The sequence below is a fragment of the Hordeum vulgare genome, chromosome 6H, assembly GCF_904849725.1.
Source record: "Hordeum vulgare subsp. vulgare chromosome 6H, MorexV3_pseudomolecules_assembly, whole genome shotgun sequence".
NCBI classification, from domain to species: Eukaryota; Viridiplantae; Streptophyta; class Magnoliopsida; order Poales; family Poaceae; genus Hordeum; species Hordeum vulgare.
The window spans coordinates 555,960,622-555,987,169 of record NC_058523.1 but is presented as its reverse complement, the minus strand read 5'-3'; the positions used below and the strand labels follow the sequence as shown (position 1 = coordinate 555,987,169).

The following is a 26,548-nucleotide window of genomic DNA, read 5'->3' as shown; positions in this document are numbered from 1 at the left end:
ACTTAGCTAGCTTTATTCTAATAAACAGCGGAAAAGTAGCAGAATAATAACGATGAGTCCCATCATATCCCACTGGCGATGTTGAGTGAAGACTCGCGACCCTAACGGTACCTTACTCCTCGTCTGAATATCCTGCAACATGATACGTTGCAGCCATATAGGTCAATACTTTGAATGTATTGGCAAGTTACACAGGAAAAAAATAATATAACAGACCTACATGTATATGCATAGTATAACAAGAGAAAGGCTGATGGTTATTTTGCAGAAAGCTGATTTTATCCTCATAGCTACCTAATAGTCAAGTTTTAGTTATCTTGCTACAATAACTTACATATGGTTGAATTGGCATCTCCAACTCCAACCTATTACCATTATTAAGTTTCCCACCAAGTTTTATTAAGTGTGTCATCTGTCAAGATCATCCAACAACTGTAATGGCTTAGCTGCTCAAAATTGTCCATAACCGGGGACACGGCTAATCATGATTAGTTTATACACTCTGCAGAGGTTTGCACACTGTACCCACTAGACCCAACCCGAAGATTGAGACGAAGTCTTTCAGAAGCAGTCACCTCCACCCAACGGCAAGCCGGTACACCTATTTATATCTACATCTGCTAGCTTTGCCCAGGCAAGGCTCCCACAACCTACTCAACTAAGCTAGAGCCCATATAGCTAGTGGTTGCGCACGGAAGCTACTAGTCACTAAGTCTGTCTGATCTTTTTGAACCTGGGCGGCATTCCACTACATTCAGAGGGTAGAAACCATGATGTTCTTGAAACCACCCAGCAATACCATATCCGCCCAGAGGTGTATTATTTCCTTAATTACTACTCAAATTTATTTTGTAGTAATCCTCACATAATCTCAATGAATACAGGAACCAATCCCCGTCTACATAGCATAGCAAAACTACAAATACCACGATCTTCAATGACGAGGGATATAGCTCAATAGCATAGCAATAATAATATTCCTATACATGCATAACTTTCATAGGGTGATATAATACTACATGCATAGAAAAATAATAGGTAAAGGATGATCAACATGTAACTTGCCTTGATTCTGATTCAGAAAGTCACACTCCTGACAATAGTTTGCGTCGCACTCCGCACAATCTACACGTTGCAAACAATCACACCAATCAATCACCACAATCACATAACACCAAATAAAATCATCGGCAATAAAACAACTTGTTTAAAACCAAAGCATAAATAGCATGGCAGCAGGTATAAAATCATCTACATGCTGATACGATGACAACGCAAAAAGAATCAACTAAACCGGGTGATCGGTTTGCAAAATATGGCCTCCGATAGGTAAAAAATAATAATCTGTTTTAACAAAAAAATTAATTTTCGTAAAACTGAAAAGTACTGGTTCTAACATGTTCTACTCATCAATACGAGATCACAGGAAAAAGAATTTCCTGAATCGGAGTTACGAGTAAAAAGATAAACGCGTTTCAAAATTATACCGAGAATCTGACACAGCTAAAAACAGATTAAAAAGAGATTGAATTTCGTCCTGAAGCTGTTCATCGGGGTTTGATGAATCGCTGGCGCGTGCGTTCTCACCACGAACAGCGGGGAAAAACGGAACCGTCTCGGTGTGGCTCCTCCGATGATGCTTCGGTGATGGTCAAACGGACTCCGGTGACGGCGGCTCCGCGAGCTCCGACGAACACGGACGAACTCCGGTGGTGCTCCGCCGGACGGGGCTCCGTCGTCGGCGCGGTGAGGGGCGGATCCTCTGCGATCTAGGCGAGATGGGGTGACAGAAGGAAATCGGGACGGGGAAATCGGGACAAGGCTATGGTGATTTATCCTAGCGTTGGGAGTCTGTTCCTGATAGCACTTGGTCTGGGGTTGGGACTCCTGTGTCCGGCTCGGAACAGGAACGAGGCGCTCGGTCGCTGGGAGTCCTGGCCGCTCGCGGCAACAGGAGCTGGCCGATCGGTCAAAGAAGCTGGCTGGCTCGGTTCCTGGTTCGTGCTGGGGTGGCTTGGCCCTTGCCAGTTGACTCGGTCAACGGGCTGGCTAGCTTGTGCATGCTAACCTGGCTCGCTGGAGCACGTTAGCAAATGCACATGCGGGCAGGAGCTGGCTCGGTGGAGCCTGGCCGGGCTGGCTGGCTTAGCCAGCTGGTCTTTGGCCAGTTAGATTTTTTTTTAAAGAAAAAAAATAATAATAATAAAAAAATATAAAAAGTATTAAAGTAATATATATATATATATATATTTTAAAAAACAAACAGAGAAAATAATAACGATAATATACGTATAAAAAATACATACGCATATAGTAATATATAATTATATATATACCATATATATATATATATAGATATATACGCATATAGTAATATATATATATATATATATATATATATATTGAAATGCTAATCTAGATATAAAGTAAATCCACCTAATAAATAATAAAGGAACCCTAGTTCCTCCTAATGAAATTTTAAAATAAGTTTTATGCAATAGGCCACGCAAAAAGCATTTAAAAACTTAACTAAAAATAATTTCGGGCATTATAAAATTTGCGAAACCAAAACGATAACTCCAAATGACATTTTAAATATCACGAACTTTTTATTTCACACGGGAGAAGTCATATTATCTTCACTCCAATAAATTGCCCGAAGTTGCAAAAAGAATAAAATTCTCAGAAGAGCAAATAATGCATAAAAATATGAGATGCATATGAATGATCTATTAACATCCGAATTTAAGAAAATTGGGATGTTACAGCTGGCAAAGTCGACAAAAGTATATTGGATATACATGACATTGATGTGTACTTTAATATTACTCCTAGTAGCACCAGGGCATTAGATATTAGTTCGGTTGCTAAGTGTTAGTAACTCGAAATAAAAGCTACGAAATAAACGGAGACTAGCTAAAGGTAAGGTGACGATATGTGTTGGAAGTGTTTCCAAGGTTGATGTGATCAAACATCGCACACTCCCTCTACCATCGGGATTAGTGTTAAACCTAAATAATTGTTATTTTGTGTTCGCGTTGAGCATAGACATGATTAGATTGTGTTTATCGCAATACAATTATTCATTTAAAGAAAATAATGGTTACTCTATTTTTTTGAATAATACCTTCAATGGTCTTGCACCTAAAATGAATGGTTTACTGAATCTCGATAGTAGTGATATGATGACCCACAAGTATAGGGGATCTATCGTAGTCCTTTCAATAAGTAAGAGTGTCGAATCCAACGAGGAGCACAAGGATCTGACAAGTGGTTTTCAGCAAGGTAATCTCTGCAAGCACTGAAATTATCGGTAACAAGTAGTTTGTGTGACAAGATGATTCGTAGCAAGTAGCAAGTAGCAAAGTAACAACGGTGCAGCAAAGTGGCTCAATCCCTTTTGTAGCAAGGGACAAGCCTGTACAAACTCTTATAGGAGGTAAAACGCTCCCGAGGACACATGGGAATTTCTGTCAAGCTAGTTTTCATCATGTTCATATGATTCACGTTCTCTACTTTGATAGTTTGATATGTGGGTGGACCGACGATTGGGTACTGCCCTTACTTGGACAAGCATCCCACTTATGATTAACCCCTCTCGCAAGCATCCGCAACTACGAAAGAAGAATTAAGACAAAGTCTAACCATAGCATTAAACTAGTGGATCCAAATCAGCCCCTTACGAAGCAACACATAAACTAGGGTTTAAGCTTCTGTCACTCTAGCAACCCATCATCTACTTACTACTTCCCAATGCCTTACTCTAGGCCCAAATAATGGTGAAGTGTTATGTAGTCGACGTTCACATAACACCACTAGAAGAAAAACAACATACAACACATAAAAATATCGAACGAATACCAAATTCACATGACTACTTATAGCATGACTTATCCCATGTCCTCAGGAACAAAAGTAACTACACACAAAGCATAATCATATTCATGACCAGAGAGGTAATGAGTAGCATCAAGGATCTGAACATATAATCTTCCACCAAGTAATCCAACTAACATCAACTACAAAGAGTAATTAACAATACTAGCAACCTTACAAGTACCAATTGGAGTCGCGAGACGGAGATTGGTTACAAGAGATGAACTAGGGTTTGGAGATGAGATGGTGCTGATGAAGATGTTGATGGTGATGAGTCCCCTCCGATGAGAGGAGTGTTGGTGATGACGATGGCGACGATTTCCCCCTCCGGGAGGGAAGTTTCCCCGGCAGGATCGTCCTGCCGGAGCTCTAGATTGGTTCTGCTCAAGTTCCGCCTCGTGGCAGCGGCGAATCCTCCGAAAAGCCTCCTCTCTATTTTTTCTGGAACGAAAACCTTCTTGTAGCAAAAGAAGGGGGCCAGAGGGCCAGCTGGGAGCCCACAAGCCCCCTAGGCGCGACCAGGGGGAGGCCGCGCCTAGCAGGCTTGTGGCTTCCTGCTGGCGCCCCTCTGGTACTTCTTCGGCCCAGTATTTTTTATAAATTCCAAAATAAATCCCCGTTGATTTCACGGCTTTTGGAGTTGCGCAGAATAGGTATCTCAAACTTGCTCCTTTTTCAGGCCAGAATTCCAGATGCCGGCATTCTCCCTCTTCATGTAAACCTTGCAAAATAAGAGAGAAAAGGCATAAGTATTGTACCGTGAAGTGTAATAACAGCCCAAAAAGCGATAAATATCAAAATGAAAGCATGATGCAAACTGGACGTAGCATGATACACATGTTCATAATATTGATGACAAAAGATACACAGTTTTAATGATAGTACCACTTACTTGTGGGACTCTCGCTTGAGTCATATTGGTGTAAAACGCATGAAGAAGCTCCATACTGATGGATATTTGGACTCACTCATTTTTGCAAAGTTTGAGACATGCAAACCCTGTCTATTGGTATAAACGCATGCAGAAACTCCATGCAGATGGATCATTTGGACTCACTTGATTTTGAATCACCTGAGAAATACAAATCATACCACATGGGAAAGATGACCGATGGCCTCATTTTCAAGTGAGATGGAACAAGAAAGTAACTTGTTGGAAGTAATACATTTTGATGTGTGCAGTCCAATGAGTGTTGAGGCACGCAGTGGATATCGTTATGTTCTTACTTCACAGATGATTTCAGTAGATACTAGTATATTTACTTGATGAAACACAAGTCTGAATTATTGAAAGGTTCAAATAATTTCAGAGTGAAGTTGAATATCGTCGTGACAAAAGGATAAAATATCTACGATATGATCATAGAGATGAATATCTAAGTTGCGAGTTTGGTACACATTTAAGACAATGTGGAAATTGTTTCACAACTAAATGCCACCTGGAACACCATGGTGTGATGGTGTCTCCGAACGTCATAGCCACGCCCTATTGGATATGGTGCATACTATGATGTCTGTTATCGAATTACCACTATCGTTTTGGGTTAGGCGTTAGAGACAACTGTATTCACTTTAAATAGGGCACCACGTAATTCCGTTGAGATGATACCGTATGAACTATGGTTTGGGGAAACCTAAGCTGTCATTTCTTAAAGTTTGGGGTTGCGATGCTTATGTCAAAAGGTTTCGGTCTGATAAGATCGAACCCAAAGTGGATAAATGCATCTTCATAGGATACCCAAAATAGTTGGGTATACCTCCTATCTCATATTTGAAAGCAAAGTGTTTGTTGTTTTAAATGGGTCCTTTCTCGAGAAAGAGTTTCTCTCGAAAGAATTGAGTGGGGGGATGGTGGAAACTTGATAAGGTTATTGAACCGTCACTTCAACCAGTGTATAACAGGGCGCAGTAAGTTGTTCATGTGGCGCCTACACCAATTGAAGTGGAAGCTGATGATAGTGATCATAAAGCTTCGGATCAAGGTATTATAAACCTCGTAGGCCGACAAGGGCACATACTGCAACAGAGTGGTACGGTAACCCTGTCTTGGAGGTCATGTTGTTGGACAATAATGAACTTACGAGCTATGGAGAAGCGATGGTGGGCCTGGATTCCGACAAATGGCTGGAGGCCATAAAATCTGAGACAAGATCCATGTATGAAAACAAAGTGTGGACTTTGGAAGAACTACTTGATGGTCGTAAGACTGTTAAGTACAAATGGATCTTTGAAAGGAAGACATACGATGATCGTGAAAAGTCACCATTAAGAAAGCTCGACTTGTCGCAAAAATGTTTCCGACAAGTTCAAAGAGTTGACTATGATGAGGCTTTCTCATTCATGGCATTGCTAAAAGTCTGTTGAATTATGCTAGCAGTTGCTGCATTTTTCAATTAGAAAATTTGGCAGTTGGATGTCAAAACATTGTTTCCGTAAGGAAAGGTTGTATGTGATACAACCAGAAGGTTTTGTCGATACTAAGGATGCTAACAAGTATGCAAGCTCCAACGATCCTTCTATGGACTGGAATAAGCAGCTCGGAGTTGGAATATACACTTTGATGATATGATCAAAGTTTTTGGGTTTATACAAGGTTTATGAGAAACTTGTATTTCCAAAAAAGTGAGTGGAGCACTATAGAATTTCTGATTAGAATATGTGATTGACATATTGTTGATCGGAAATAATGTAGAATTTCTGGAAAGCATAAAGGGTTGTTTGAAAGGATTTTTTCAATGGAAACCTAGATTAAGCTACTTGAACATTGAGCATCAAGATCTATGGAGATAGATCAAACCGCTTAATAGAACTTTCAACGAAATGCATGCCTTCACAAGTTTTTTAAGGAGTTTAAAATAGATCGGCAAAGAAGGAGTTTTTGGTTGTGTTGTAAGGTGTGAATTTGAGTAAGACTCAAAGCTCGACCACGGAAGAAGAAAGAGAAAGGACGAAGGTCGTTCCCTATGGATTAGTAGTAGGATTTGTAGTATGCTATGTTGTGTACCGCACCTGATGTGTGCCTTGCCATGAATCTGTCAAGGGGTACAAAAGTGATCCAGGAATGGATTACTGGAAAGCGGTCAGAAGTTATCCTTGGTAGTGGACTAAGGAATTTTTCTCGATTATGGAGGTGACAAAAGAGTTCGTCATAAAGGGTTACGTCGATGCAAGCTTTGACACTAATCCGGATGACTCTGAGTAGTAAACCAGATTCGTATAGTGGATCAGTCATTTGGAATATTTCCAAATGGCACGTGGTAGCGACGTCTATAGGATCACATAGAGATTTGTAAAGTACACACATATATGAAAGGTTCAGACCCGTTGACTAAAAACCTCTCTCACAAGCAAGACATGATCAAACCCCAGAATTGTATGTCTGTTAGATTCATTACAATCACACACTGATGTGAACTAGATTATTGACTCTAGTGCAAGTGGGAGACTTTTGGAAATATGCCCTAGAGGCAATAATAAATTGGTTATTATTATATTTCCTTATTCATAATAATCATTTATTATCCATGCTAGAATTGTATTGATTGGAAACTAAAATACATGTGTGGATACATAGACAACAAATTGTCCCTAGTGAGCCTCTAGTTGACTACCTCGTTGATCAAAGATGGTCAAGATTTGTTGGTCATAGAAAGTGTTGTCACTTGATAACGGTATCACATCATTAGGAGAATGATGTGATGGACAAGACCCAAACTATGAACGTAGCATATGATCGTGTCAGTTTATTACTACTATTTTTTGCATGTCAAAGTATTTGTTCCTATGACCATGAGATCATGCAACTTCCAGACACTGGAGGAATACCTTGTGTGTATCAAACGTCGCAACATTTCTGGGTGACTATAAAGGTGCTCTACAGGTATCTTCGAAGGTGTCTGTTGGTTTGGCATGGATCAAGACTAGGATTTGTCACCCCGTATGACGGAGAGGTATCTCGTGGCCCACTCGGTAATACAACATCACAACAAGCCTTGAAAGCAATGTGACTAAGGAGTTAGGCACAAGATCTTGTATTATGGAACGAGTAAAGAGACTTACCGGTAACGAGATTGAACTAGGTATGGAGATACCGACGATCGAATCTCGGGCAAGTAACATACCGAAGGACAAATGGAACATCATATGGGATTATCTGAATCCTTGACATAGAGGTTCAACCGATAGATATCTTCGTAGAATATGTAGGATCCAATACGGACGTCCAAGTCCTGTTATTGGATATTGACCGGAGAGTGTCTCGGTCATGTCTACATAGTTCTCGAACCCGTAGAGTCTGCACACTTAAGGTTCGGTGACGTTTCGGTATAGTTGAGTTATAGGTGTTGGTGACCGGAGGTTTTTTAGAGTCCCGGATGACATCCTGGATGCCACGAGGAGCTCTGGAATGGTCCGGAGGTAAAGATTGATATATAGGAAGTCATGTTTTGGTCACCGGAAAAGTTTCGGGCTCATCGGTAGTGTACCAGGAGTGTCGGGAGTGTGTTGTGGGACCACCGGGAGGGGTGTGACAGCACAAGAGCCTTATGGGCTATGAGAGGAGGTGGACCAGCCCCTGGTGGGCTGGTTCAAGCCTATCTCAAATGCCCATGCGGCTAGGAGAGGAGATATAAGGTAAAAGACCTTTAAAAGGAAGGGAAGGAGGAGTCCTCCCAAAGTAGTCTACCTTCCCACAAGGGAAGGTGGACTCTTCCTTGGTTCACCCGACCCCTTCTCCTAGGAGTAGGGGCCAAGGTTGCCTCCTCTCCTCTCCTGCTATATATACTACAGGGTTTTGAGGGTTTTGGACACAACAATCAGCCACGTGCCGCCCTCTCTCTAAATCCGTTTCTCCTCTAGTCTAGTTTTAGCGGTGCTTAGGCGAAGCCCTGCTGGACTAGCTCCACCACCATCGCCATCACGCAGTCGCACTGCCGGAGAACTCATCTACCTCTCTGTCCCCTCTTGTTGGATCAAGAAGGCGAAGATCATCGTTGAGTTGTACGTGTGCTGAACGTGGAGGTGACGTCCGTTCGGTGCTAGATCAGGACGGATCGTCTGATGGCGGTGATTTGGATCGTGAAGACGTTCCACTACATCACAAGCGTTTCTTAATGCTTCCCGCTTAGTGATCTACAAGGGTATGTGGATCCAATCTCCCTCTCGTAGATGATCATCACCATGATAGGTCTTCGTGTGCGTAGGATTTTTTTTGTTTTCCGTGCAACGTTCCCCAACACACACAACTAGCAATCATTCATGCGTTGCACTGCTCGTGCATTCTAGAAGTAGAGTGATATACATTAGGAATTTCTCTAAGAATGTGTAATATATGGAGGTGATAGATGTCATAAGTGTGCCCATTTTTATTTTCAAAGAAGATAGCATTTGGGAAATGCTATATGGTAACAGTAATGCTACACGTACATAAGTTTATAGGGGTTGTACATGCAAGTGGATTTTGATTGAAGATTAAGGAGGATGGAGCCCCACCCCCCACCCCTTGAAAATGAGGGGGGAGAGGTTAGTTAGGAATAAAAAATCCTAGTCAACGTGTAACCTTTTGTAAGTATTTGTATGTTTAGCATTTTTGATATGATAATATCTATAATAAATTATGAATGATGCAAGCTAATATAATGAGTGTAGTTGCTCAAATCCAAGACTTGATGCACTCAGATAGTGAACCTGAATGAAATCTGAAGGAACTTCTTCATATAACACGATATCAATGTTTATGCAAGCTTTAAAGTGGAAAATGGACCCTTTTGGACTAATACGTGACTACACAACGTGTTTTACTACAACAGAAAAATGGACCAAAACTAGGATGATGAAGAGAAAACACACCTAACTACACAGTTCCTTATTTAATTATGGTGATGAAATACTTGTTTGTTGTTAAAAGAAATACGTGTTCGTAGTTGGCCATGTGAACTTGTACCTTTAAGAAGAAGATGACCAAGGCTTGTAAGTGGTTGCATTGTTCTTACCACGTTTCTCTTTCCCTTTTCCTTTGGAAATGTGTAGGCTACCAAATTCTTCAATTAACTCTATAATGAATGGAATGCAGATATGCAAGTAACAATCAATAAACAATGGCTTGATGGATCATGGAAATGGAACAAATGCAAATACAGACGGAAAAGAGGGATTTTTTACCCCTTTCAATGGTGGTTAATTGCTCCATGCTCTCTTGAATGTTAATAGGAGTACCCCTTTTAATCCAATCTCGTGCACATACAATAGCTTCCAACATGAATGGGGTTAGAGAGGTACGGAAGTCATCTAAGATGCGTCCACTTGTGCTAAAAACTGACTCTGAAGCAACCAATGAGATGGGTATAGCAAGTACATCACTCGCCAAGCACGCCACGATGGGAAATCGATGACCATTGAGCTTCCACCATCTAAGAATGTCAATTGATGCCTCTAGTTCTTCATTTTCTTCAGCAAGACATTTGTCAAGCTTTGACTTGGCATTGCTATTGGTACCATTGCTCATATTTAACTTCTTTGCAATGTCATCTATCAACATGCCTCCTCTACCTCCCTTTGCCACTCTTGTATCAACTACTTGAGTTGTCCCTTCAATTGGAGCATACAAATTTTTGTATTCTTCAAACAAATCATGGAGACAATCTTTAACCGCTGCCCAAACTAATTCTCATATTTGTTGTCCAAATATAAAATCAACGACTTCATTTGTGTACAAACATAATTTATATCTTGGATAAAGAACAACTGCAATAAAAATCAGCAGATTAATATTCTCCTTCTCCTCCTTCACTCTTCACTTAGCCTTTCTCTTCTTCTCATTTTCCTTCCCATTCCGCCCCTCCTTCTCCTTATCAAGCATGATGTCCTTGTTATTGGTGTGCCAAAGCCCCCAATACTTGTCAAATTTTTGTTACATCCTATGACCCATATCAACTTGCAAGTTGTCCTCACTTTGCAAGAATTTCAGAATCAACAAATGAACTTCCCCAATCTCGTGGAAGTAAGTGTTGCAAGTGACATTGAGGTTAGAAGACACGCGCTTTGGAAGATCATAGAAACGAGCAAGAAAGTCCTCCATCTTCTTGGAATTCTCGCAATCTATTTCATTCGGGCAACCAAACCCATCATTCTCCTCGGATAGATCATTATTGTAGGTGAAGTATTCTTCGGCTAACCTCAAGAACACCTTCTCATAAACATTTGCAGCTTTAAGCATGAGGTAAGTAAAGTTCCATCTTGTTGGTACATCAATCTTTAGAAAAAGACTTTGCTGTCCACCTTCTCTTCTTCGGCAATTTCCTTAAAGTTCACCAATCTTCGGCCACCATTTTTAATATATCTAACAACAACTCTCACACGCTTTATTGACATGTCCACTTCCTTTAAGCCATCTCGCACAATGAGGTTAAGAATGTGCGCGGCACACCTCATGTGCATATACTCACCCTTTGCTATGTTGCCAAGTGTTTTGTTTTGCTGTCGCCTCAAAAACCCAACACCACCATCGTTGGCAAATGCATTATCAACCGTTATTGTCATCACTCTTTCCATAACCCATTCAACCATGCATTTAACCAAGTTTTTCCCGATATGTTCACCCTTGTGCCCCTTAACCAAGAAGAAATTGATGGCTTTCTCGTGCAGAATCTAGTTTTCATCACTAAAACTCGCCGTCACGATCATATATCCATCTAGCTGCTCAGATGACCAATAATCTGTTGTTAAACAAACTATCTAACAAGAATCTTGCAAAAATTTCTTTACTTTGCCTTTTTTGAAGAAACAACGAACAACATCTCTGGTGCATGTTCTTCTTGATGGAGGAGTGAAACGTGGGCAAGCTTTGGTCATAAATTTCCTGAAACCTCACTTCTCACCAAAGCAAAATGGCAGTTCTTCTTCAATTATCATCTCAGCAAAAGCAACTCTCAAAGCTTCAACATCATACCTCCATGTCCCAATGCCTTCCCCTTGAATTGCTTGCAAAGTACCTTGCTCAGGATCTTTGTTGAACTTGTTGGGGTTGCGCTTGCAAACCGCGAAGTGTCTCTTCAAGGCGGATGTACCATGCCCCCTTGATTCAACCTTGATTTCACTATGGAAATATTTGCATTTACCGGCCTTCACCAAGTTATTACTGTCCCTCACCTTGATGAAGTGCTGCCACCACTCCGACCTTGGTTCCATCTCCTTCCTTCCTTCTTTCTCAGGTTCCACTCCAATGGCATCATCATCAGTTTCCTCAGTACTTTGCTCCTTTGATTGTCCGGCTGCATGAGAAGAATGCTCTGTTGATGGTTGTGAACCAGAGCAAAACAATATATTTCGCCTAGCTTCACCTATCAACAAAAGGAAAAAAAACTCTATGATTTATGACATTATTTTTGAGATGAGCCACATCTTTATAAAGAAAGAATAGATAGTTTTATTAAACGTTGTATACGTGAACATGAGCAGAAACAAATTCTAATGACGTTGTTGATTTTGATTTGAAGTTCATATACGCGTTAGCTCGCTAGAAAAGAACAACCAATTATATTTTCTACACATAGAAGGAGAGATGTGGATGTAACCATCACGACAACAACAACGACGACGTCGGACTTCCCATCAATAATAGAGATATGAACTTTAAATTATCAAGTTCAACTAATCATTAGAACTAGAATATGGTAAAAAAACTCTTCAAGCTTTGTTGCAGCTATAGATACTCAAATAACACTCCATATGTCTCATAATATCAGATCTTATTCCTTTCAAAAAACTATTAGATGCTATTACAACAAATGTATGAGTATATTGTTGGTTATAACAACAATATATTATGGGACGGAGGGTGTACCATATAGAAAAATTACCATTTATATGTTTATTCTGGATCCAAAAATATATACTCCCTCCGTTCCTAAATATAAGTATTTAAAAATATTTCACTACAAATCTACATACGGATGTATATAGACATATTTTAAAATGTATTTTATTCATTTTAATTCATATATAGTCATTTAGTGAAATTTTTTAAAAAACTTATATTTAAAAACGGAGGAAGTACTTTGGTTTTTACCTTGCGGGGAGTACATACGGGCGGAAAAAAAATGCTCGTGCGCGGATAGCGAAAATGCAGAGGATTCGATTCTCTCCCCTCCCCGTTTTCCGAAAATTTCCCGTCTCCCGCCAAATCCCACGATCCGCGCCAAGCCCAAAATCTCCTCCCTCCCGCGCCACCCGATCCGACGGCATCGCACCAGTCCACGTCACCGATCCGCGACCTCTCCCTCCCCACCAATCACGCGCGGGCTCCCTCCCCCATATAATCCACCCCAGCCCCCGCCAATCCACCATCAATCTCTCAGCACTCCCAATCTCACCGACTCCGGCCATCTCTCCGGCGACCACAGCAGCAGCATCCCATCCTCCGAAGATGGCCACAGCGGCAGGCGGCGGCGGGAGGGGCAAGCCGAAGGGGAGCAAGTCGGTGTCGCGGTCGGTGAAGGCGGGCCTGCAGTTCCCGGTGGGCCGCGTCGCCCGGCACCTCAAGGTCGGCCGGTACGCGCAGCGCGTGGGCGCGGGCGCCCCCGTCTACCTCTGCGCCGTCCTCGAGTACCTCGCCGCCGAGGCCCTGGAGCTGGCTGGCAACGCGGCGCGCGACAACAAGAAGACCCGGATCACGCCGCGCCACATCCAGCTCGCCGTCCGCAACGACGAGGAGCTCAGCCGGCTGCTCGGCGGCGTCACCATCGCCGCCGGCGGCGTCCTGCCCAACATCAATTCCGTCCTCCTCCCCAAGAAGGCCGGCAAGGCCGCCGCCGGCACCGGCGGGTCCGCGTCCCAGTCCCAGGAGTTCTAGAGCCTTCGAGATCTGAAAAATAGCGTGGTCCGGCGATGATGTTTTTAGTATGCTGGTAGATTAGTTCTCGTTGGTTCATGTATCGAGGTTGTATCTCGATGGAATGGAATGCTTGCAATCTGGTTCATGTTTTCTGCCTGTGATTTGCCCATGTCAATCTGAATGAAACTGTTTTTTTTCTTGCTCTGATAGTAATTCATCAAGCCTTGTGAATGCCTGTTGGAATGCAATCTTGGCACTTGTCGCTGCCTATGATTTGTGAATTTTAATCTTAATGAAACGGAAGCACTGGTTGTTCTAATCTGACGAATGAATGGTGCAGAAGTTCCTGCTGCAAGGATGAATGTTTCACATGTTCAGCAGCTTGATTCTTTTGCCCCAACAGTGCGAAATCCCTCTCGTTGATGGATTCCATCCAAGGACCACCAGAGCTAAGATTGTTACAACATTTTTGTTCTTTAAGTTCCACCCAGGTACAAACTTCAACATCTATACAGATTGTTTACTGAAGAACCAACACTCTTTATTGAGAAACTCTGTATGGAGGCTTTCCGTTCTTCCCTTTCTCACTTTCAACTCATCCCTTTGAGCATGGGGAAAAGTTTACAGGGATCATAAAATTTTGAGCTAATTAATCACGTGCACCCAACAACCATCGTTTAGTTCATCACAACCTTTTCATTCAAGTTTGTCATCTCGGAACCGGGACAGCATGCCGGTGGTTGCAGATTGTTGAAACCCGAGTAAGCGAGTCGAGAACAGTGATGATGCAAATTCGTTTTTGAGTGGCATATTTTACCTCTTTGTTTGATACCTCTTTCATGGTCCTCGAGGTCATTGAGATGCTCATCAACAACAGCGACGAGCAGAATAAGTGCTTCATCTATTGTTCTGAAGATTTTTTTGTTCCTTTGGTGCTTGTCGCTGCCTATGATTTGTGAATGTTAATCTGAATGAAACGGAAATGCTAGTATTGCAGTAGTCTGACGAATGAATGGCACATCCTTGCTGGCTAGTATGAATGTACCACATGTTCGGCAGTTCAATTCTTTTGCCCCGACAGAGCGAAATCCCTTCCGCTGATGGATTCAGTCCAATGTCCACCAAAGCCACCAAATGCGCATATTGTTATACAACATGTCTAGTATTCTCACCGACAAAAAACATGTTTAGTATTCTTGTTTTTTAAAGTTGCACCCAGGAACTCCAACATCTATATAGATTGTTTAGTGAAAAACGAGGGCTCTGTTTATTGAAAAATAATAATCAGTCACGAACGAACGCTTTGCTATACTGAACTAGCAAAAAGGCCCGTGGGTCGCAACGGGATAATAAAAATCGTGATCTTCGAATCAAGTTTTAATATTCGCACTCTCTGTATATACACATATATAAATATTTATGCACCAACCGGCGTGCATGGAGATGTAAGGCACGTGCATTCTAACATGCTCAGAATGCATCGATGTTGGACTTGATCATTGATGCGTGTATTTCTGTAGTACATCCTCGATAAGTGTATGAGAAGGAAAAATAGACCAGTCTCATGATGGATGAAAAATTGAAGGGCCTTATGATATACAAATAATTCAGAGTAACACTCAGTTTTTCACTTCACAAGTGGCGAAGAGTAATTTACTTCAAATTTAAGGGCAGTTTTGATAACAGTTTTTTTTTAGAAAAACAATTAACAGAGTTTTTTTTTTCACTTGCTGGCGGCGTGATGGATGTGTATTCTCCAACTCCAGCAGGTGGATTTCTCCTCCATGTCTTCTTTATCTGATTCCCTGCAAATAAGAATTAAAAGGTCTGAATCCTCAACTTTAGACAATCACGTCTTGTATTTGTCCCTTCCCCAACTTCATCTTGTTTTCTTCTTACATGTATTTGTTCATCTGACTCGACTTGGTGTTTCCGGCCAGTAATTTGTACGGAGCATCCGTAGAGAAAGTCCTCAACATAGGAAAAACTACATTCAGAATAATTAGTGTATTTAAATCATTACTCTAGACGCATGAGACACCTAATCCGACATATTAACATGACTATCTATCTAGAGATACTCATGCCTTGAGTATACTACATATGTTTGCGGATGAAAAAGGACCAGTCACTAGTCAGTGCTAGAATAAAAGCAATGCTACAACAGATAGCTTGGCAGGCGCATACATTAGATTATCTCGGATGTGAGCAATCTTCATCTTGTTCTCCTCTGATTTACACAATTTCACTAATGTAGGGCAGCCAATTATGCATAGACATCGAAGCTTGGTCTCAATTATTGTGTCCTTGATCTCAGTTTTTTTTTCTTGAGAGGGGTTTGTTCTCCATACCATTGTGGTAGTGATGTCAAGCTTGTGCAGTTAGACAGACTTAGTGTATGTACCCGTGTGTTTCCCTTCAGTCAGTTTCAACCTGGCACACTGCTCTGCTCTATGATCAACGTGCTTGTCATCCACAAATCTCTCAGCCCTTACCTTACTATCCAGTGAAAGATTTCCGCTCCTGGTGCTGCCAAGTCCTCAAGAACAGAAACAATATAATCAGAAAAAGAACAGAGCATGTATAGCTGTCCATGTTATAGCACAATTACAACCAGAATTATTTTCTTCTTACAGATGAATAATTAGTGCAATCGTGGTGTATTTTACTCAGTAATTAAATTAGACGTTGAGTAGACAACAAATTATAGACACCTAACTCAATCGCGACCCTATTTCCTTCACTCAGCGTCGTCCAGTCAGTTGTTGCTAGGTCAACCATTTGACCATTGACTTTTCAAAAATAGATCTGACTTTTTTAAAGTTTGAAAAAGAAGACACAAAATTTTAGAAATTTCACTGATTTGATAGAAGTTCATCGAATTTGAAAAAAAAGATTCACTGAATTGAAAAGTTCATTGAATTTAGAAAAAGGGTTCAGCAAATTTGAATACATAATACATCAATTTTGAAAACTAGTCCCTTGAGTTAGGAACAAACTCATCGAATTTGAACAAAGTTCATTGATTTTGAAAATAATTAATTAAATTTGAAAAACTTTCATAGAATTTGATGAGAAGTTCATGGATTTTCAAAAATAGTTCATTAATTCGATTTTTCTAAATATTTTTATTAAAGTAAGCTCACTAATTTTAAGAAAGTTACCGAAGAAAGTTCATCGATTTTGATAAAGAAAGCTCACCCTTTTTCAGAAAAAGAAAAAGGAACAAGAAAAGAAGAAAAGAAGAAACGGAAATAAGAAATAAAAATGAAAAAGAAATGAAAAGGAGAGAGGAAAATAATAAAAGAATAAAAAGAAGTATATATAACAAGGGCACTGCTACACGTCCTTCAGTAGATGTCTAGTAAACATCCGTCACGTCGATAGCCGTCGGATCTCCACGCGCGAGCCGTCCAATCTAACTGGCACGTGGCTCGGTCGCCTCCTCGACCCATCAATTCCTGAAAAAACAAAACATTGCAGAAACAACGGTCGTGTTGCATAAATAATTTCTGAAACAACGGCCGTATTTCAGAAACAATTCCTGAAACAACGACATCATTGCGAAAACAACGAGCGTGTTGCAGAAACTTTCTCTTTTTTCTGATGACATTCGCCTCACGAGTCAGTTGATCTGCTGGTGGAGTTGTCTGTAGCGTTTCTTCTTTATTATGACATCTTGTGACTCACGTCGCAAAAAATATGACATGTTACAAAAATTACGATCCATGTTGCAAAAATTATAACATGTTGCAAAAGTTACGTCATCTTTTGTAAAAATTACGACATGTTTTCTTAAAACAACGAGAATGTTTCACAGCTCGGTCGTTGTATAGAGCGCGGCACACTCTCGTCCGTTAGATCGAAATAAGATCAATGGACGAAACGGTGATGGAACGATCGCACAGATCAAGTGAGAGGAGGTAAGAGTTTCCATATAACAAACCGAATTCCGGTGTGTTTCCTGTTGGTTATCGTAGGAGTCAAATGCATGTATGGTCCTCAAACTTGGTGGCGATGTCCACAATGGTCCTCAAAGTCACAAACTGCTTCAATACGGTCCTAGAACTTGAGAATACCGCTTCAATACGGTCCTTAAACTTGACAAACTGGTCCTGTGATACGTCTCACATATGTTTCGTGTATTGCACAATTTTTTTAAACTGCCTCTGATTATATTTAATTGCAAGAAAACACCTAAAGTTAAATGTGTAATGTGGTTTTCACCTACCAGTATGGGAAACAAAAAAAATCCCAATACAGAGGGTCAAACATAAGACCTCCAGGTCTTCTAGTGCGGTTTGCTTAGTACACACAAGCTGACCACCATGTAATGCTCTACTTGACCAAAATTATAGGGTTCTTGCGTTCCTCGCCAATCGTTTTTCTATATCTATATTTATTATATATGGCACTCCTATTGCACCACAGAAGTTTGTTTTAGTTTTTTCAAGTTCATGTTTTTATATTATTATTTTTCCATTTGGAAACAGAAATGGAAGGAAAACCTAAGTGGGAAAATTTCATGTGTATTAATAACTGTAAATATCTTCTTGGAAAATGTTACACGTGTAATAAAAATTTACAAACGTCTTTAAAAAATGTTTGTTATGCATTAAAAAAATGGCCACAAGCACGGACAATTATTGTGTATTCCATTCTATACTTAAAATACTCAATTATTAAAAAAAATGACAATGTTGTATTTTGAAAAGTGTTCAGTGTGTATTTAAAATTATTGTGTCATAATAATAAATTCTAGAAACGTAATAAAAGCATGTTAAGTGTGGTTTTGGAAATGTAAGAATTATTTTAAGCAATATATTGTTAGTACATGTTGACCATTATTTGAATGCATGACGAACATTTTTTAAAGACGTTTGTAAATTTTTATTACACGTGTAACATTTTCCAAATAAAGTTAGGAACATAATGAAGGGTTCATTGAATTTTTACACGTGTAACATTTTCATGACCACTGATTTGAAAAAAGTTCATTGAATTTGAAAATAAAGGGTTCATATATTCAAAAAAATGTTCACCAAATTTGAATACATAATACATCAATTTTGAAAACTAGTCCCTTGAGTTAGGAACAACCTCATCGAATTTGAACAAAGTTCATTGATTTCGAAAATAATTAATTAAATTTGAAAAACTTTCATAGAATTTGATGAGAAGTTCATGGATTTTCAAACATAGTTCATTAATTCGATTTGTCTAAATAATTTTTTTTAAAAGTAAGTGCACTGATTTTAAGAAAGTTACCGAAGAAAGTTCATCGATTTTGATAAAGAAAGCTCACCCTTTTTCAGAAAAAGAAAAAGGAACAAGAAAAGAAGAAAAGAAGAAAAGGAAATAAGAAATAAAAATGAAAAAGAAAGGAAAATGAGAGAGGAAAATAATAAAAGAACAAAAAGAAGTATATATAACAAGGGCACTGCTACGTGTCCTTGAGTACATGTCTCGTAAACATCCGTCACGTCGATAGCCGTCGGATCTCCGTGCGCGAGCCGTCCAATCTAACTTGCACGTGGCTCGGTCGCCTCCTTCACCCATTAATTCCTGAAAAAACAAACCATTGCAGAAACAACGGTCGTGTTGCAGAAATAATTCCTGAAACAACGACCACATTACAGAAACAATTCCTGAAACAACGACATCATTGCAAAAACAACGAGCGTGTTGCAGAAACTTTCTCTTTTTTCTAATGACATTCACCTCACGAGTCAGTTGATCTGCTGGTGGAGTTGTCTGTAGCGTTTCTTCTTTATTATGACATCTTCTGACTCACGTTGCAAAAAGTATGACATGTTGCAAAAATTACGATCCATGTTGCAAAAATTATGCCATGTTGCAAAAATCACGTCATCTTTTGTAAAAATTATGACATGTTTTCCTAAAACAACGAGGATGTTTCAGAGCTCGGTCCTTGTATAGAGCGCGGCGCACTATCGTCCGTTAGATCAAAGTAAGATCAATGGAAGAAACGGTGATGGAACGATCGCATGGATCAACTGATAGGAGGTGTGTTTCCTGTTGGTTATCGTAGCTAGCACTTGAGAAACAGGTTGCGCGTTCCAGTTGTAACACTCGTGCGCAAATTTGTGGTGTTTAAAAACAGAAAAAAAAGCATAGATGGGCCGGTCTAATGCTGAGTGGCGTGTGCGCCCGTTTGCAAATTGTACTCTAACGGCCCCTTAACCGCCGTATAGGTAATGCCCAAACTGCCGTCCTGTGAAATTATTGGTTGAGGAATACTCCTTTAATGATTACTAGCAAAATGGTCCATGCGTTGCAATATAATAAAAAAAACATAATCTCTAATGATGATGATCACACTATGTTCACACATCATCGCTTGATTTTGAAATTTTGTGCACAAATGCAAGAAAATGTTTCTTTTTTTAAATTTATTGACAAGTTGAAGCAATCTTTACATTTTTCAAAAAATAAATAAATCATGGTTGTCAAAAATCTTGGTAACTCAAAGAATTATTCTGAATTTCAAGATTTTTTTTAGAAAACATAAATAATAATCCGATCCATCCAACAGTTAATTCTTCAAAATTCACATGGGTATATTGTCACAAAGATTTAGAAGCATTAATGTTTAACTATATACATTAGATCGTTCATGAACAGTTTTACAAATACAACATTTTTTTACAATTTACAAACATTTACTCAAAATTGTGAATATTTTTTATATTTCGAACAAGTTTAAATATTTTCTTTTGAATTGGCAACCAATTCTAGAAAATACGAACATAATTTTTATGTTGGAGGATTTTACTTTAAATTCACAAACATTTTTGAAACAAATGAAGTTTTTCTGAATACACAAACATTTTTATAAATCATTAATATATTTATTAAATTCACGGACATTGTTTTGGAATTTGCAAAAAGTATAAAAATCCGGCCTTTTTTTGAATCCACAAACATTTTATGTTTTCGTCAACATTTTAATTCAAAATTCCTATTTTTTTAATATGCAAAAGCATTTGCAATTCTAAATTATTTAAATTAGAATAATCAAAAATGGAACGGATAATTTTAAATAAAAAAGAAACTATCAAAACAGACATTAGCTATTTTTAAAATTTTAGGACATTTCTTAAATGTATTAACATATTTTGAATTGATAAAGCATTTTGTTAAATGCCTTTAATAATATTTAATACATGGAGTTTGATTTGAAATCATGGACTTTTCTTATTTCACAAAGATTTTTTCAAACTTGCAAACATTTTATTGTATGTGCGAGCATTGTTTACAAAAACTTATTTTTTTAATATTTTGATTTAAAATTTTCAGTTTATTAAAAGTTTAAAGGATATTTGAATTTCTAAATTATTTAAAATAGAAAAAATAAAATGGAACTCAAAATAAATAAATAAACAAAACTACAAAAACAGGCGCCTGTGCATGGGCCGGCCCATACAGTGTGTTGGATATTTTCCCAGCATGCAGAACGTAATATAGAAGGATTTTACATGGACTGGCCTGTCCGTGATTTTTCGCTTTGTGAAACATTTTTCTATTACTTATCGATGTCATGATGGGTAATTTATGCAAACTTCAGGAACAATTTTCATGACGTACCACAGAAGCAATATGTGCTTTATTAGTATTAGTAGGTAATGATTTTCACCTTTTCAGGTTACGATAAGTAACACACTGTACGTATGATGCTTGTCACAATCTGAGAATTTTCTTTTTTTCCATAGATTTGTTTTTTTAAATGTCTTAAAGCATCTTTAGTCGTTCGGTCACCCCGGGCTTGAAATACCGCCTCCTGGTACCCTAACCGGCCACATTTTCGGGGGGGGGGGGGGGGCACCCAGCCGTCGATTTCAAACACAAATTTGACTTAAATTCAACAAAATATACTCAGTTTTGGACGAAATATAGACGGTTTCATTCACATTTACACAAATTTAAAAACATACATAAAAAACAAAAAAAGTACATCGCCACCTCGAGCCTAGTTCATGCCGAGGAGCTTGCATAAGTTGGTGTAGTCGTCGTCACCGTCACTTGGTGGGTCGCCGTCGTCTTTGCTGTAGCCCTGCCCTGGGTCGCCGCTGCGGACGGGCGGGGTCGACGTGGTCGCCTCCTCGTCGTTGTCAGAGAGGACGATGACGCTGCCCTTCTCATGGCCGCGGCGCCACTCGGTGATTTCCTCCAGAGCGTGGCGCTGGCGCTCCATCTCCTCCCACACGTAGTTGCCGCGCAATCATTTGAGGCCGACGTCGAGTTCGACGACCATGGCCCTATGCTCCTTCTTCACCACGACAGTCGCTGCCGGCTTCTTCTTTGGCTTGACCAGGAGAAGGTGGTCGCGGGAGGGGAAGGTTGGCGGCGATCCTCGCTTATGTCAAGGTTGCTCCCGCGGCTGTGTTGGTGGAGCGGCATCTCCTCTGGCTCGGGCTTGACGGCGCGTGCGGCGTCGCCACACCGGAGGAGCGGGAGCCAGAGGAGGAGGACGGCGACGTGCGGCATCGCCACACCGGAGGAGCTGGAACCAGAGGAGGAGGGCAGCTACGCCGCCATGAGTCCAAATCTCAAACTTTTTTCGTCGCTAGATTTCTCGCGTCGAGATATTTAAAAATAGATCCCACGTTGATAGGTTTTGAAGAACTTTTTTTGACGAAAAAAATCATGCCTCTCGCGGAAGAAAAAACACGCGTTTTCCTGTTTTCGAGAGGCACGACTATGCCTCTTGAGGAAGCAGATAAGTGCTTCTCGCAGAACCAAAATCGCGCCTCTCAAGGAACGACAAAAAAACCCGCGTTTTTGTTTTGTTTCCGAGAGGCAGAACCGTGCTTCTCGTGGAAGCAGATTCGTTCCTCTCGGAGAAGCAAAAACAAAAAAACGCGTTGTTTTTCGTTTTCGAGTGCCTCTCACGAAAGCAAATCCCGTGTCTCTCACCGAAGCAAAACCGTGCCTCTTGAAAAAGAAAAAAAATCACGTTTTTTTCATTTTGGAGAGGCACGACCACAAATGTAAAACCGTGCCCGTGGAGAATGAAAAAAAAACATGTTTATTCTTGCATTTTTTTACTTTTTTTTGCTTCAAAGGCTAAGAAAGACCAGCGATAAAAACAAAACACCGAGAAACCCTAAAAACCCATTAAAAGCCGAAAACGCGTGTGAAAAAATAAAAAAATACAATCCGAGAAAACACCCAGAACGCTATACGTGGCGGCAACTGAAAACACGCGAAGTGGTGGCGCGTGAGAATGACCCTTCGAAGGCTTCCTAAGCAGCTCTCGTAAATTCGTTGCTCTGGTCGTCCTGCTGCATAGAGTTGGCGTGGGGAACGAATTAATTGGGCCGCCTAGCGTTTTATTGATTCTAGTTTTGGGATTTTTCTAAAAGATTCCTGACCACTTCATATCCTTTTTTTTTCTGCTGATTCTTTTGACCAAATTTATTTGATTTTTTTTTCTTTTTCAAACGACCCACTTTTTAAAAAATGTCTGGAACTTACCAAAAACTGTTTCGGATTTTAAAATATGACCATATTTTATAAAATGTTTAAAATTTCAAAAACATAACTTGTTTCTTCAAAACATGTTCATAAATTAAGAAAATTTTACATTTTAATTTTTGTTCAGACATTATCAACAAATAATATTACAAATATCTTTTCAAAAAATGTTATGTAGAAAAATAGATTATATTTTATCTCAAAAATTGTTGACCGCTGCATTTATTAATTCACGGCAGTGCTACATGAACGACGCAATAAAGAGCGCACCTGTCCATTCGGTCGACTGTGTCTTTTCTTAAAAAATGCGATAACGCTTACATGTGTGGTGGAAGTAATATCGGTTCACACATCTATAATACAGATTGCGCCATGTCACAGTATGTATGCATGTGAGGTTCTTTTTTGATTTCCAATTTTTAAAATGTTTTATTCTTAAATGAAAAATTAATTGAAGATCCGTTTTCATCATTAAATCCATCATAACGAGATCTTTCAAACTAGATCTCATATCAATATATTTCGATGATTTTTTTTGGTTAAAAGTTGTCATGTCTATTGTACATGAATTGCCATGGTGTTTACACTAAAATTGCCATGATATGTTTCAGGTATATTTTCTTCTACCACTAAAAATAAATTTTGATGAATTACTACAGAATTTCCATGATCCATGCATTAAATTTGCCGTGATTAATTACTAAAAATTACCATGGTTAATTAATAAAAATATCATAAAAAGTAGTTTAAAAATAAAACGGTAGCTTTAAATCTAGAAGAGAAATAGATAGAACATGTTATGACAACTTTAGAGTAAATACTATGACAACTATAGTGTAACATCTTGGCAACTGTTGCTCAATATTTTTTCCATCGAAATATATCAACATGTGATCTAGTTTTGAAGATCTCGTTGAGACAAATTTAATGATAAAAATAAATTTTAATTAGAAGATAAAATATTTTTGAGCCAAAAACTAATTTTTTTTCCGTCGATGTCATCTGTTTTGAAGTGACAAAATGAGCTATGAAGGCGTGTGGGCAAATACAAACACCCACACGTGTAGGCGTTAGCTTTTGAAAAAAAAGACTGTGTCAAATTGGAAATCCTATTAGGCGCGCAGGTCGGCAGCAAGCGACCTGCCATGTACCCTCCTTTTTTTACTTTCGTCTTTTCCTTCTTTTTTTTCTTTTTTTCCATTTCCCTCTGTTTTTTATCCTTTCCTTCTTTATTATGTTTTGTGATTTTGTTCTCGAACATTTTTTGTTCATTGAATTCAAAAAAAGTTTATTGAATTCAGATTTTGTTAATAAGGTTGAATAATTTTCATCAAATTCAATATATTTCACCAAATTCGAAATTTGTTTATATATTTCAAAAATATTCATCAAATTCAAAAAAAATTCATCCATTTTTCGAAAAAATTGTACTTGTTGTTTTTCCCATCAAGTTAAAAGAATGCTTATCGAACTCAAAATCTGTTCATCAATTATAAAAAAGTTTATCACTATTTAAAAAATGCTCATAAAAAATTGTATAGATCATGCTAGTTAGTCGTGATCCAGTAATCAAATCTTTCTCCGTAATGAACAATCAAATTCTAGTTCTATATTAACTAACTCTTTTGCATTTTATAGTCTGATAATCACTGGAAAACGAGAATGCAGCGGCCAATGCTATCATCAGCAGATTGGAAAAAATATTGAAGGTAGGCACTTTTAAGAATATGATTGTATTTTGTTATTTATGTTAAGAAATTAGGATGAATTAACCTAACAATAAGATAGTAGCATGTTCAATTATGACATAAATGTAATCCATGAATATTCTTTTTGAATGGTGCGAGTTTAAGCAACGTGTTATTGAATTAAAGAAGATAAATAAGTTTCTAAATAAATAAAAGCCGGTAATATTTATTATTCTAAATGCCATGTGTAGTTGTAATACTGTTGTGTAATTACACCTTTGCAGGTAGACTTACCACAACCGACAATCGTTCCTTCTCCTCCCTTCTCCACTATTCAAGAAAGAAGGCGACACCGAGGGTGTCCCGAGCTCGGGCCAATCCTGGACATTTGCCGCCGTTGTTGTCGGTCGGGAAGGAGATGGGGGAGGTACTCGATATTGTGTTGTACATAATTCTACCAGTTATGTTGTTTCCTCAGGGGTGTTGGGCTTTATGCCAGTGAGTGGCGCTATGCCGTTGAGGAGATTGTCGTTGTCGTAGGAGAGCAACATTGGTGGCATTCAGTGGAGAAAATCCTGGTGGTGGCTAGTGGTCATCCGCTGTTTTGGGGTGTGCCTCCAATGCCTCGTCGAATAAGCTCGAAATTCTTTTCTTGATTTGGAGAAGGACTCCCGCTTCTTCTGATTATCAATAGTGGATTGTTTGCTCGCAGAGTGATGACGCGTGCAGCAGCGGTCGATGGCCTACTCTTGTCGTCTTGCCATTGCTTCTTCTAATCGAAGGGTGGTCTCCTTTCTTCATCCCGACCATGATGCCTTTAGGGGTGGCAGTTACTCTTCTCGTTGGTAGATATGGCTTCGAGCTATGGCGCTCTCGTCGCCACTAAGTGACATGATCATCGACAACAGCGAGGTGAGCCCGACATGGAGATGATGGACCTGATTGCCTTTATATTTTCTATGTAGGTTCCTTCATACAAAAGTCTAAGGACTTGGTTCTATGTCTTTGTTTCTTTAGGATCTTTTTGTAAGATGTGTTGTATTGTAGGTTTCATTGATTAAATCTCCGGGAACCTTCGGGATCCCTCAGTTATTAATTTTTTTTACTCCTTTGCAGAGCCGGCCCAAACCATTTTTAGACCCTAATCGATATAAAACATTTATTTTTTATAATAAACTTTTATACTTATGTTTTTAAGTGTATCATACTACAATCCTAAGTAATTTAATTTTTTTATGTTACTTACAACATTACAATATTTCCAAAATAACAATTATATTATTCGTTGTTATACACTTGTAATGTATATGATGTGATGTTCACTTATTCTTATTTTCATTTTATTATAATTTTTTATGGTTGGAAGTATAGTATAGTTTAGGCGCAAATGTATTTCTAATTATAAAAGTGAAAGGATGGATCACACATGAGGTGGTGCTTGTTTATTCTCTGATTCCATTTTACACTCAACTTTTAACCTATCATTATATGAACAGAATAATCTCGTGTAAATGAGTGTCTACTTCATGTGTAACTCAACAGGGTTCTAGAACTTATGTTTGCATATGTTGGTGGAAATTGTGTTTATCCGGTCCCGTGATCAAGGTGGTGGAATCCACTGGCGTGGTCCATATCAAAGTCTATCCAAATGTACTAG

At 39.2% G+C, this 26,548-nt stretch overlaps 1 protein-coding gene across 1 annotated transcript; it reads left to right on the top strand.

The window, feature by feature from the left end:
• Window positions 1-13,217: 13,217 nt before the first annotated feature.
• On the top strand, window positions 13,218-13,902 carry LOC123401046 (probable histone H2AXb). Its single transcript, XM_045094762.1, has one exon. The coding sequence runs from the start codon at window positions 13,298-13,300 to the stop codon at window positions 13,721-13,723; it is 426 nt and encodes a 141-aa protein (XP_044950697.1). The 5' UTR covers window positions 13,218-13,297; the 3' UTR covers window positions 13,724-13,902.
• The last annotated feature ends 12,646 nt before the right edge of the window (window positions 13,903-26,548 follow it).

Excerpts from the sequence above, each read along its gene's own strand:
- LOC123401046 (XM_045094762.1), top strand. The coding sequence starts at position 13,298 with ATGGCCACAGCGGCAGGCGGCGGCGGGAGGGGCAAGCCGAAGGGGAGC.